We start from the raw sequence: 12,529 nt of genomic DNA on the forward strand, positions 1-12,529 counted from the left end.
GAAAAAAAAAGGAACATTGGATTGACGGCGTTGCAGTTCGGGCCATGATCGTTACTGTCCTCCCATACTGCCCCCTACAGAAGCTGTGTTTCTATGTCACATCTGTACAAGTATTCGTTTTTCACTAATGTAATTAGTATCTAGCGTATAATCTTTTTTTCATTAAGTACGAACTGCGACAAAATATAAGTGGGCGATCAAAAATTTTACGTACGAAGGCCGCACAATCCAGAATCGGCCTGCCACACAATGACCCTTGAGGCGATCATCCCGGCAACGCATCACATCTAAGATACCACTTTTGTAATACATTGCCCTGCTGCACATCCTCGTCCGACAGGAACCACCTATAGTTCACGGCCTTTTTCAAGAGACCGAAGGTGCTATAACCACATAGGGAGAGATCAGACTAAAGGATGGGTGCTCAAGTGGGCCCCATTTCAGCTGGCATAACTTCTGGGAGACATACTGAGCTGAATCCCGACCAGCACAGAACTTGGCGCACCATTACACAAAGGTGGTTTTCAATAGACGAGCTGCCTCATACACATTTTTCATTCTCCTGTGGATGTCTATCAGTGTTTGTAGCTTGGCAGCTAAGAAAAGAATAACAGCACGTCGGTCCTATTTGGACGCATTTAGTAATAACATAGCCGTAGTTCAGATTTCAGCGTTTAACACACACATGTCGAAAGGACCCGAATGCCACACTGATCCCGTGCCTGTATGTCAGTGCTTATACAAGCGCATCGGAGTCGCGCTACGTTGCATACATAGTAGGGGACTGATCGGTTTATTAAGAAATGTGTTATACTACGCACGTACTGAAGGCCATCAATAGTAACTGATGAGGGAATGCTGTGTTAAACAGAAAATAGGTTCCGTTTCGATCGCAGTGAATATGGTTCCTACTGTGCTCAGGGGCCCAGAAGATCAAAGCAGTGGTACAGTTAACGAGCGTATGGGATTGGTGGCCGGAAGAACCCTCGAGGGGCGGTTCGGCCGCCGCTCCACAAGTTCTTTAACGCCACTACGGCGACTTGCGAGTGAATGAGAATGAAATTATGATGAAAGACACACAACACCCAGTCATCTCGAGGCAGAGAAAATCCCTGATCCCTCCGGGAATCGGACCCGGGACCCCGTGCGCAGGAGGCGGGAACGCTACCGCAAGACCACGAGCCGCGGACGGGGGTACAGTGTTTAATCGGGATGAACGTGTGCGCTGCTGAGCTAAGATTAATTATTTTTTGGTTCGAGGCGCCAGAATTGTGGGTACTAGTTCAAAAGAGGAGAAATTCGTCTCTCCAGTGTATTTACTCAAAATGGTTCAAATGGCTCTGAGCACTATGGGACTAAACATCTGTGGTCATCAGTCCCCTAGAACTTAGAACTACTTAAACCTAACTAACCTAAGGACATCACACACATCCATGCCCGAGGCAGGATTCGAACCTGCGACCGTAGCAGTCGCGCGGTTCCGGACTGCGCGCCTAGAACCGCTAGACCACCGCGGCCGGCCAGTGGATGTACTAATTTACAATTAGTTCTGTCAAATGGCGAATTCCCCGAAATATTCGGAAGCTTATGGAGGAACGTGGTCGTAATTGCAGAAGTGCCTAGAGATTCGCTGTTTAACTGAAAAATTGTCTTGAAGCCTTCTGGATGTAAAAAGTTTGATGTACAAGAATAGCTAGCACATTCTTTCTTATAGTTTTATTTATTTTAGTGAACTATTACTCTAGACTTAATGCGTCATAATATACTCTTTTAAGTATTAACGACTTTGCCGAAGATAAACTAGCTGTTATTGGAATAAGTGTCACAGTCAATCTTTTTTTGTTGAAACACGTGAGACAAGACGTAGAAAGATACAATCTAAGTCAAAAAAGAATGTTATCAGCTACTTATCTAGCGATCTTCACTCAACACTCTATCTTGTGCTTTTGTGGAGAGTTATGTAATATAAACCACTGTGCAAAGCTGTTCACTTTTAGGTTACATGCGTAATGTATTTTAAGACATTACAGCAACGATATTTTAGTCTCCTAGTACCACAAAAAAGCAAACATGATATTAGCGTCTGACATTACCTTGGTTTAACGCTATTGCGGGCAGGTAAATGACGATAGGGATCCAGGTGACCTGCAACAATCACAATAATTCTGCTTAGCGTTAGCCTCCACAAATTGGACTTAAGAACTAAAGAAGACGTAACAGCAAAATATGAAATTGGAAATGTCAAATACGTTATCTCTTGATGCTTTGTATCCGTTCAACTACATGGTGGTACACAATAGGTGTTAGAAAGGGTCTGTCTACTGTGATTTAATTGTATGCCGTAAACGATTCTTCTCGTGATATTCTTATATTGTAGCTCTGTGTTAGTTCACATTTCAGAATGGAACTACTAACAGACAGTGGAACATTGTTTGTTGATCGTAAGGGCATTTCACGCAAATTCTGGACTTACAATTATGATGAGATGCGCATTCAATAGCATTTGGTCCAAGAACAGCACCATCTGGGAAGACCATTTCCTGGTGACATTGCAGTACAGAAGTGCAATCAAATTGTGATGATAAAGTTTAAGCATCCTCTGACACAAATTTTCTGTAATGTATTCGGTGTTTTTTTAACATTGTTTTGAGAAGGCTGGGTCCCTACATTATTGTAAAAAGGGTAACCCTGGAGAATGTGGAACGACATCGAACCTTATTCGATGAAGAGCCCCCTACATCACCAAGACAAGCAGCGGAGCAACTCAGGATGTCACAACGGTGTCTCCAGAGAACAATGGAGGACAAACATAGCCTTTCTCCCTCACAAAATTCAACGTTATCGGCCTTTCAAGGAGAGGGATGTGGACCGGCGTTTTTTTTTTTTTGTTTTTTTTTTAATGAGATGATTGAGGGCATTTAAAACAGAACAGTCGATACGGATCAGATCTGGATAACTGCTGAGGCACACTTCCACCTACATGAGTATGTCAAAAAACAGAACTGGTTCCACTGGGCTACTGAGAGTGTTTAGCCTGCTGATTCATCTCATGAAAGAAAGCCATTGTTCAGTGCGTAGTCAGTGCATAGTGCATTACTGGGCCATTTTTAGTGACGAACCTGTCACAGCAGACAAATACAGACAGATACAGGAACATGAATATGCACAGGCTGCAAGACGATGCTGAATGCTCCGAAACTACTGGTTCATGCAGGATGGAGCACGTGCACACCGTATTAGGGACGTCTTCGATTCTTTTCAGGAGGCTGTGAGATGTGATCGTTGTCCTGAACACCTTAGTAATCACTGGACGCGGCGTGGAATAGCCCCCTTATAGTCCTTGGTCGTAACGCACGTGATTATTTCTTACGGAGTTATTTGAAGGACCGACTCTTGAAAGAGGCAACTCCAAAACCGCAGGTTGTTTTTACCGCAATTTCCAGAGATATTTTTGCCGTGTAAAATGTTCTTCAAAAAATCATCACGGAATTCATTTCAAGGCCCTACATACTCATTGCTACAGAAGGAAACCACTTTGAAAACCGAGATAAACTGAAACACCTTCAGCCGTCCTTTCGATGTTGTTTATTATATAGCGTCCACTTTCGGTGACTCAATCCACCATCTTCATGACTTAACTGACGCTGATCGTTCAAATATGGTTCAAATGGCTCTGAGCACTATGGGACTTAATTTCCGAGGTCATCAGTCCTCTAGAACTTAGAACTACTGAAACCTAACTAACCTAAGGACATCACACACATCCATGCCCGAGGCAGCATTCGAACCTGCGACCGTAGCGGTCGCGCAGTTACAGACTGAAGCGTCTAGAACCGCTCGGCCACTCTGGCCGGTGACGCTGATGGAGTGAACTCCTATCGCATACATGATCCCATCAGTGGCTAACATTTATGAATTGGTTTTAGTAGAATGCTGTAACAGCGATGTTGTGTCTGCAACCATCAACTACCAACTGATTGATTACACTCCCTCAGCGTCAGTGAAGGCGTGAAGATGGGGTATTGAGTCACCGAAACTGGTTGCTGTATAATAAATAACGTGGAAAGGACGGCGGCAGGTGTTTTATTTTATTACGTAAGTGAACGACCGAAGTCCCATAAACCATCTGTCAGAAGGTCATACAAAAACTTTGAAAACCTTCTGAATTAAATTTCAGGTTGTCTGCTATATCATAAGTATGATAACAAGCATCTATCACTCGGTATTATATCTTAGCAGACAAAAATTTTCTAACAACTACTTTGCCCCATTGTGTGTGATCACCAGAATTAAAACTGTTCCCTGGAGTTTAAAAGAAAATACAGTCTTGCTCATAAATTTAGGAATCTCCGATATCTAGGAGAAAATGTGGACTATATTGTGATGGTACGACTTAGAACAAATATACTTTTTTCTCGTAAGACAAATTTAATCTCCAAAATTCAAAATCAAAGAAACTTCTAACGACTGAGAAAATTACAAGACGGGTTTGACTGCATCAGAATTCCGAGTTTTCTTCACAACCAGTTATCCACAGCTGCGGCTTTCCGTTGTCGGGTTGGACAATACAGGGCAGTGAATCAGCCGCTGTCCTTTTGACGGAACCTGTTGAATACTGTTTTTGTACTCGACGATTCCTTTTACTTTTATGTTGACGTAACTGGTCCACTCCTTGCCATCAGTATGATTCTTGGACTACAATCAGCGTGCAGTTAATATTTTAACCAGCCCTTGGCATACGACGGTTAACCCAGTTGTTAACTTGAACGGAGCTGACCACCATTACACAAAGTACTGAGTACCAAGTCTGTTTCTTACGAATAATGAATATTTTTCCTGCCGTGCTTCTTCCATTAGTGCTGTCTTCGCAGACGTTATAAATGTTTCAGGTCATCTCAACTGTCATTCCTCGTCTGTTTAGAGTATTCTGATGCTCACAAATAACAAAAATAGCACAAATATACAGACAAAAATATATAGGTGATAAACACTAAACAATGTCCTGGCAGCAAATTCTTGCGCATTCAAACGCAATTGCTACAAACTTATGCAACAACGCAATATTTCAGCTGATTGATCTGATACAAAGACAGCGCTCTCTACTACATAAGCTTTGAGACACTTTATCCAGTATTTTAATCAATGACATAAACATACATTCATAGACTGAAATCTAAGAGGGAATGAAGATTAATTCATCACTCACCATATTAATGATGAAGAAGAAGGACCCCAGGATTCTGACGCTTTTACCAAATCTCATATCCAAGTACTGGAAAAGAAAAACTTAAATTATAAAGGAACTGATGAATCTCGAAAATTCTAACAATATTTGAGTAATATTCTGACAGAACAACGTTAGTATGGTGTAATACTGAGTAGGTCAAAATCATGCAGCTATTCAACGCTGTGTATCAGTTAGGCAAATGCAATAGTAAGAAGCATGTAACGATTCGTTTCAGTAGCTATCCCCCATTTCCCGCAATTTGAAGACATACTGTACTCTTGGTATGCGATGAAGCACACTGGTGATTCGTTTCATAAGGAAATTTGGCACAATCTATATACCAACGATATTTTTTTCCATTAAATAAACAAAACACGGCGTATGTCACTTATCAGCAACGACATCAGCAGCAGCAGCAGAAGCATCAGCATCCATCATTAAATGATGTGGCCTATACAAGTTCTGAGCTCGGGTATGTCTGCAAATTTTTTGCCACAAGGAACGGTCTTGGGTGATATTCAACCATCTGACTCCAGCAACCTTGCTCAGGTCTTTGTCCCATCGGTCTGGCAGTCTTCCTCGGGGCCTGACTCTCTTGGACACCATTCCAAACTGCCTTTTGTCCGTCGGTCTTCATTACTTTTGGCAATATGGCCGGCCCATCGCCAATTCATAGTGGGTGTTTTCGTCAGAATGTCCTCAACATCGGTGATTCATATCATATCTTCCACTCTCTTTTCTTCAAAATCCCATCATAGACCTTTCGATGCCTCACTGTGCAGTTTCCGACTGTGTATTCATGGAAATTTCCTAGTCTCAAAATGATAAGTCAGAATAGGGGGGGGGGGGGGGGGGACTCACTGATCAAAACGTATTTTTACAGTTTCAATGCCATGTTTGACCTGAATCTACACTACTGGCCATTAAAATTGCTGCACCAAGAAGAAATGCGGATGATAAACCGGTATTCATTGGACAAATATATTATACTAGAACTGACATGTGATTACATTTTCCAATTTGGGTCCATAGATCCTGAGAAATCAGTACCCAGAACAACCACCTCTGGCCGTAATAACGGCCTTGATACGCCTGGGCACTGAGTCAAACAGATCTTGGATGGAATGTACAGGTACAGCTGCCCATACAGCTTCAACACGATACCACAGTTCATCAGGAGTAGTGACTGGCGTATTGTGACGAGCCAGTTGCTCAGCCACCATTGACCAGACGTTTTCAATTGGTGAGAGATGTGGAGAATGTGCTGGCCAGGGCAGCAGTCGAACATTTTCTGTATCCAGAAAGGCCCGTACAGGACCTCCAACATGCGGTCGTGCATTGTCCTGCTTGAAATGTAGGGTTTCGCAGGTATCGAATGAGGGGTAGAGCCACGGGTCGTAACACATCTGAAATGTAGCGTCCTCTGTTCAAAGCGCGGTCAATGCGATCAAGAGGTGACTGCGACGTATAACCAATGGCACCCCATACCATCATGCCGAGTGATACGCCAGTATGGCGGTGACGAATAAACGCTTCCAATGTGCGTTCACCCACCACCACCTAGAGACAAGGCCGCGGCGCGAAATTCATAGCAGGTCGTGACGTCACTCCAAGCGGGCCACCATGTTGCGTTTCGAAGCGTTTGTTTATCTACACGTTTGGTGGATCGAGTGCTATATTCGTGCTTAAAACTAGCGATTACAGTGTTTGCCTGTAGTGAAGCTACTGTGAACATGGTTTACAAGTGCTGTGTGCCAAGGTGTCGTGGGAATTACGGAACTCGACCGAAAGTAATGTTGTTTACCTTTCCGAAAGATGCGAATCTGCGTTGGAAATGTCTTTCAGCGATTCAACGGGACAATTTCCAACCCACTGAGCTCACGAAGGTATGTAAAAACAATATACCTAGTACAATTGTTATTTTTTCTGGTGGAATATCTTCCATTTTGGATACATTAGACTAAAATTGTGAGCAAAAGTTCGCAGTAAGTAGGCCTAGTATTCGTTATCAAGTGGCTTTATTTTGATTTTGAAAACGAAATATAAATTTGTGGCTCGTGTTACTTTTTATTCGTGTTTAAATTTCCCTGCAGTTCGTATTTTGTTACGCATTACCGATACGTTTTATCCTCTATTTGCGAGTGGGTGTTGTTTTTCACTCTCGCATTAGTTAGCATGAGTGCTAACGAATGTTGAAACTGCTGTTTTCATGTTTAAAAAGCGATCTCTCTGTATGAAGCATATGTGTTATTTTTCGATGTGTCAAACAATGGAACAAATTAATCTAGAAATAAGTTAAATTTATTATTGACGTTTTTAGCTTGACACATTGTCTCATTCCAACTGCTGCAAATGTCTGCTGAAGGTTTGTAGATTTTCACTGTTGACTTATGCTCAAAATCTGCCTATATTTTTACAGGAAAGAAAATTTACATTACAATAACAACGCATAATTGTTTTTGTGAGGTGAGTTAAAAGTGATTGTTTGCTTGGGGAATGTACTCAGCTTTCCTGAGGGAGCTCTATAAACAGCTACACAATATTTATTTAGGATACTAAAGGCAGAGGAATTTAATATTATACACTGTATTAGTGCAGAATTTTTCAAGTGAGTGTAAATAATAGTTGTCTGGTCCAGAAAGAATGTACTTTATCACAGTGCATTTTTCACAAATGTACCTTGTTTTACCATGTATATCGCAATATTATTTACATCCCGCACTCGTATGTTTTCACTGGCTATTGATAAGTCTTATGCAATTACATTACCAGTAAAAAAGAATTATAAACTATAGTTTCTGCTATATCGCGATTGATAAAGTTACTTATTTTAACCATTCGGCAAAGTACTCTCCTCTGTGCGTGGTATCATTTGCAAAGATCTCGTTTCCTTATCTCCAGCGGTTTACGAGATATGACAGGCGTTATGAATATTTCATTCCCGCGCGTTGCGATCGGAAGTGAAGTTGCTGCAGATGCTCAATTTTTTCGAGATTGGAAGCAGATATTGATCCAAAGTTTTACGAAAATTTTAAAACCTCATCTGTATTTCATACTCAGCAATATAATGTGTAATATGCATCAAACACAAATTCATAGCGACCTCTATTTTTGATGGCAACGTTGTCAAATTTGATACTCATCTGTGAAAACCACAATAGTTATGACCATTATCGAAATGATTGGCACTTCATCATGAAGCTGCCATATAAAGCTAAAAGTATTTCAGAAATTAATTATTTTTTACGGAATAGGTTCTGTAAAACCGTTTGACAAAGATTTGCAGGCCGTGCGTCTCGATTCTTTAAGCGCAGCGCCAATCCAACCCTGGCCCGCTTTGCGTGACGTCACAAGAGCGCGCCGCGGCCTTCTCTTTAGGTGGTGATGGTTCACCGCGATGTCGCCAAACACGAATGCGACCATCATGATGCTATAAACAGAACCTGGATTCATCCGAAAAAATGACGTTTTGCCATTCGTGCACCCAGGTTCGTCGTTGTGTACACCATCGCAGGCGCTCCTGTCTGTGATGCAGCGTCAACGATAACCGCAGCCATGGTCTCCGAGGTGATAGTCCATTCTGCTGCAAACGTCGTCGAACTGTTCGTGCAGGTGGTTGTTGTCTTGCAAACGTCCCCATCTGTTGACTCAGGAATCGAGACGTGGCTGCACGATCCGTTACAGCCATGCGGATAAGATGCCTGTCATCTCGACTGCTAATGATACGAGGACGTTGGGATCGATCACGGCGTTCCGTATTACCCTCCTGAACCCACCGATTCCATATTCTGCTAACAGTCATTGGATCTCGAACAACGTGAGCAGCAATGTCGCGATACGATAAACCGCAATCGCAATAGGCTACAATCCGACCTTTATCATAGTCGGAAACGTGATGGCACGCATTTATCCTCCTTACACGAGGCATCACAACAACGTGTCACCAGGCAACGCCGGTTATCTGCTGTTTGTGTATTAGTAATCGGTGGAAACTTTCCACATGTCAGCACGTTGTAGGTGTCGCCACCGGCACCAACCTTGTGTGAATGCTCTGAAAAGCTAATCGTTTGCATATCACAGCATCTTCTTCATGTCGGTTAAACTTCGCGTCTGTAGCACGTTATCTTCGTGGTGTAGCAATTTTAATGGCCAGTAGTGTAGTTGAATGTCTTCGAAATGCTTGATCTGTTGAAAGATTTTCAGTCTTCTGTCTCCTGTCATATTTACAAGCTGGCCAAGATAGACGTATGCTCTGAGAGTGTCCAGCAATCTGCTTTATGAGTTGTACATTTCTTACTCTGGTTCATTTATTAGGCATAAATTTTGTCGTGGAATGTTTAATGTTCAATCCCACTGCCTGACATTCCGATGTGAGATCCTATACCAACATCTTGCTTTTGTTAACCTGTTTCTCATGGGCTACGTATACTCATAGGCATCAGTGGTGGCAGACTGAGATAGATACAGGAAGATATGGACAGATAAAAGTGGGAGGATGAGGTGGACAGAGACAGGCTGAAGAAAAAAGTGGTTCAAATGGCTCTGAGCACTATGGGACTTAACTTCTGAGGTCATTAGTCCCCTAGAACTTAGAACTACTTAAACCTAACTAACCTAAGAACATCACACACATCCATGCCCGAGGCAGGATTCGAACCTGCGACCGTAGCGGTCGCGCGATTCCAGACTGTAGCGCCTAGAACCGCTCGGCCACTCCGGCCGGCAGGCTGAAGAAGATGACACAGAGAGTGGGATAGGGATATGTACAGAGGATGAAGGAGGATGAGATGGACAAACAGACAGGGGAGTAGGGGGTGCAGATGTGTGTAATACGAGGGTCGTCCGACGGAGTCATGTTCTTCCCAGCCTTGGAAGCAGCCCTAAAAGCCTTCAACAGGAAGGCCCTTTAACATGTCGGATACATTCTTTCGAATGTTGTCCATAGTTCCAAAATTACGTCCTTCTAAGATGTTTTCCTATTTTGGGGAAAGGAAAAAGTCATAAGTACCCAGATCAGGTGAACAGTAGGGGCTTTGAAACAACAGGAATATCTTTCGAGGTCAAAAATTCCGTGATGGAAGTGACCATGTGACATGGTGCACTATCATGATGGAGGACTTAACCACTCGCATGAGGTAAACTACGGTCAAAATTTGATGTACAGTGAAAGAGTTTACATTTAACTGGTCTCCCATCATCCTTATTGTTAGTATCCGCAGCTCGTGGTCTTGTGGTAGCGTTCTCCCTTCCTGCACAAGGGGTCCCGGGTTTGATTCCCGGCGAGGTCAAGGATTTTTCCTGCCTCGAGATGACTGCGTGTTGTGTGTTGTCTTCATCATCATCATCATCCCCATTACGGTCGGGGGGAGGCAATGACAAACCACCTCCAGTAGGACCTTGCCTAGTACGGCGGTGCAGGTCTGCCGCATCGTCCCCAACGCTTCTCGGAGTATGGGACCTCATCATCATCATCATTATTGTTAAACATCGGACTGATCTCACAAGAGCACACACACATTCGTCTTCGTCGGTTTTTGATGTCGAAGATCACCCTGAGTGACATTCATTTTCAATGTGTTCTCAATCTACAAAAAATGATCTGTGCCAGCGAAAAACTTGTGCTATTCATAAGGAACGTTTCCTATAGACGTGTTTCAACTTTACAAGGGTCACACTCGCGGATTCCCCCAAGTTAAACACAAAACTTAATGACATGACGTTCCTCTAAATTCCACTGTTTCATTTTCGTTACACACCATTTTCGTAACACACAACAAAAATATAAAATCACTGATGGTGTTCTTAGACATCACATAATAACTGTATGAAGCCAAAACTCGGACTGAGCATCTGTAAGGGACGAACACACCGGCCTACAAGAGTAGAACAACACAGTGTTGCCAAATCGCTCGCAGTGTTGTCAGCAGTGGCAGCTCCTGTGTATGAGCAAAAGAGCACGTGAACACCCTAACTTTTGACACCTTGCCGATTTATTGGTTATTTTTCTTTGAACGCTTTTAAACTAACATAGATGGTGTAATCTGAAAGATACGGAACTTAAATTTACCTCGACACAACTCCCCTAGGCTCCGTGAAACTTGGTCTCAGGTTCGCGAGCACACCTTCACTTGTGCACGTTTTAAGGAGCTTTTCCGCGTGCGCAACTCGCGTGACTTAATTGCCTCACAGGCCAAATAGATACGGATTTGATAAACAACTTGCACTGCTCACGATGTGCACAGCTATTCCTTGCCACTCACCGCGCGGTTCCCCCCGTCAAAGGCTCGAGTCATCCTTCGGGCATGGGTGTGAGTGTTGTCCATAGCATAAGTTAGTTTAAGTTAGATTAAGTATTGTGTAAGCTTAGGGACCGATGACCTAAGCAGTTTGGTCCCATAAGATCTTACCATAAATTTACAATTTTTTTTCTTGCCACTCAACTAGAAGTTTACATCAGTGTCGCCAGGTGGTAGCACACTGCAGCAGGCTTTTATTCCCATTCGTTCGGCATAAATCCTGCTAGGTGATAGCACACCCCTAAGATATGCTAATTCGCTCACTACGTACTGTAGCAAAATTAGATCAGACATCAATATATGTTAAAGTTGAACTGACAGTAAAGCTATTTTGTGGGTTTCTAAGTGAAATTTTATCATACAGTAATCTATCTGAGGTGTTGAACATCATAAGGGCCTAAAGCATATCACTGTCGATTGTGGGACTGTATCATTTTTTCATGCTTCCGAAATCGTTGATCTTATAGTGAGCCAGGTTTGTATTTACTCTGGGCCCACACTGTATATATGAAAATTCAGGAAAATTTATATCACTGGTTCCTCTGATATTCACTTGTATGTGGGATCGACGGCAGCGTGCTTTAGATCCTTATGGATATCTGTATTCTAGTCAAGTGACCAAGTTTTGGTAGACATTACTACTTGAGTTTAATGATTTCCACAAACGACACTTTGTGTTTGGAGTTCGTTGTTTACTGTGTGGGATCGGCCTTCGTGCAGTGTAAATATGAACTATGTTAAATCTATTTTAAATGGTAACAGAAAAGTTAAGCTGTGAATATGGGTCGTGAGTCATGAGTCGTGCTTGAGTGGCTCAGCGGGTAGAGCACTTTCCCACGAAAGGCAAAGGTCCCGAGTTCGAGTCTCGCCCCAGCACACAGCTTTAATCTGCCAGGAACTTTCATATCAGCGCACACTCCGCTGTAGAGTGAAAATCTCATTCTCAGAACAAAAAAGTAAATTACCAGGAAAACTTAGGCGCAAAAGAACTGGGTCCTCCGAGAAC

At 42.8% G+C, this 12,529-nt stretch overlaps 1 protein-coding gene across 1 annotated transcript in view; it reads right to left on the minus strand.

Annotated features, from left to right (window-relative positions):
* LOC126092259 (sodium-coupled monocarboxylate transporter 1-like) overlaps positions 1-12,529 on the minus strand; it is a 196,587-nt gene that overhangs the window by 153,068 nt on the left and 30,990 nt on the right. Inside the window, exons 4-5 of the mRNA XM_049907769.1 lie at positions 5,207-5,272; positions 2,094-2,145 (exon numbers count right to left, since the gene is read on the minus strand). Of these exons, the coding sequence (XP_049763726.1) occupies positions 2,094-2,145; positions 5,207-5,272 (118 nt within the window). The remainder of the gene's footprint in view (positions 1-2,093; positions 2,146-5,206; positions 5,273-12,529) is intronic.

Source organism: Schistocerca cancellata, chromosome 7 (genome assembly GCF_023864275.1).
Source record: "Schistocerca cancellata isolate TAMUIC-IGC-003103 chromosome 7, iqSchCanc2.1, whole genome shotgun sequence".
NCBI lineage: Eukaryota > Metazoa > Arthropoda > Insecta > Orthoptera > Acrididae > Schistocerca > Schistocerca cancellata.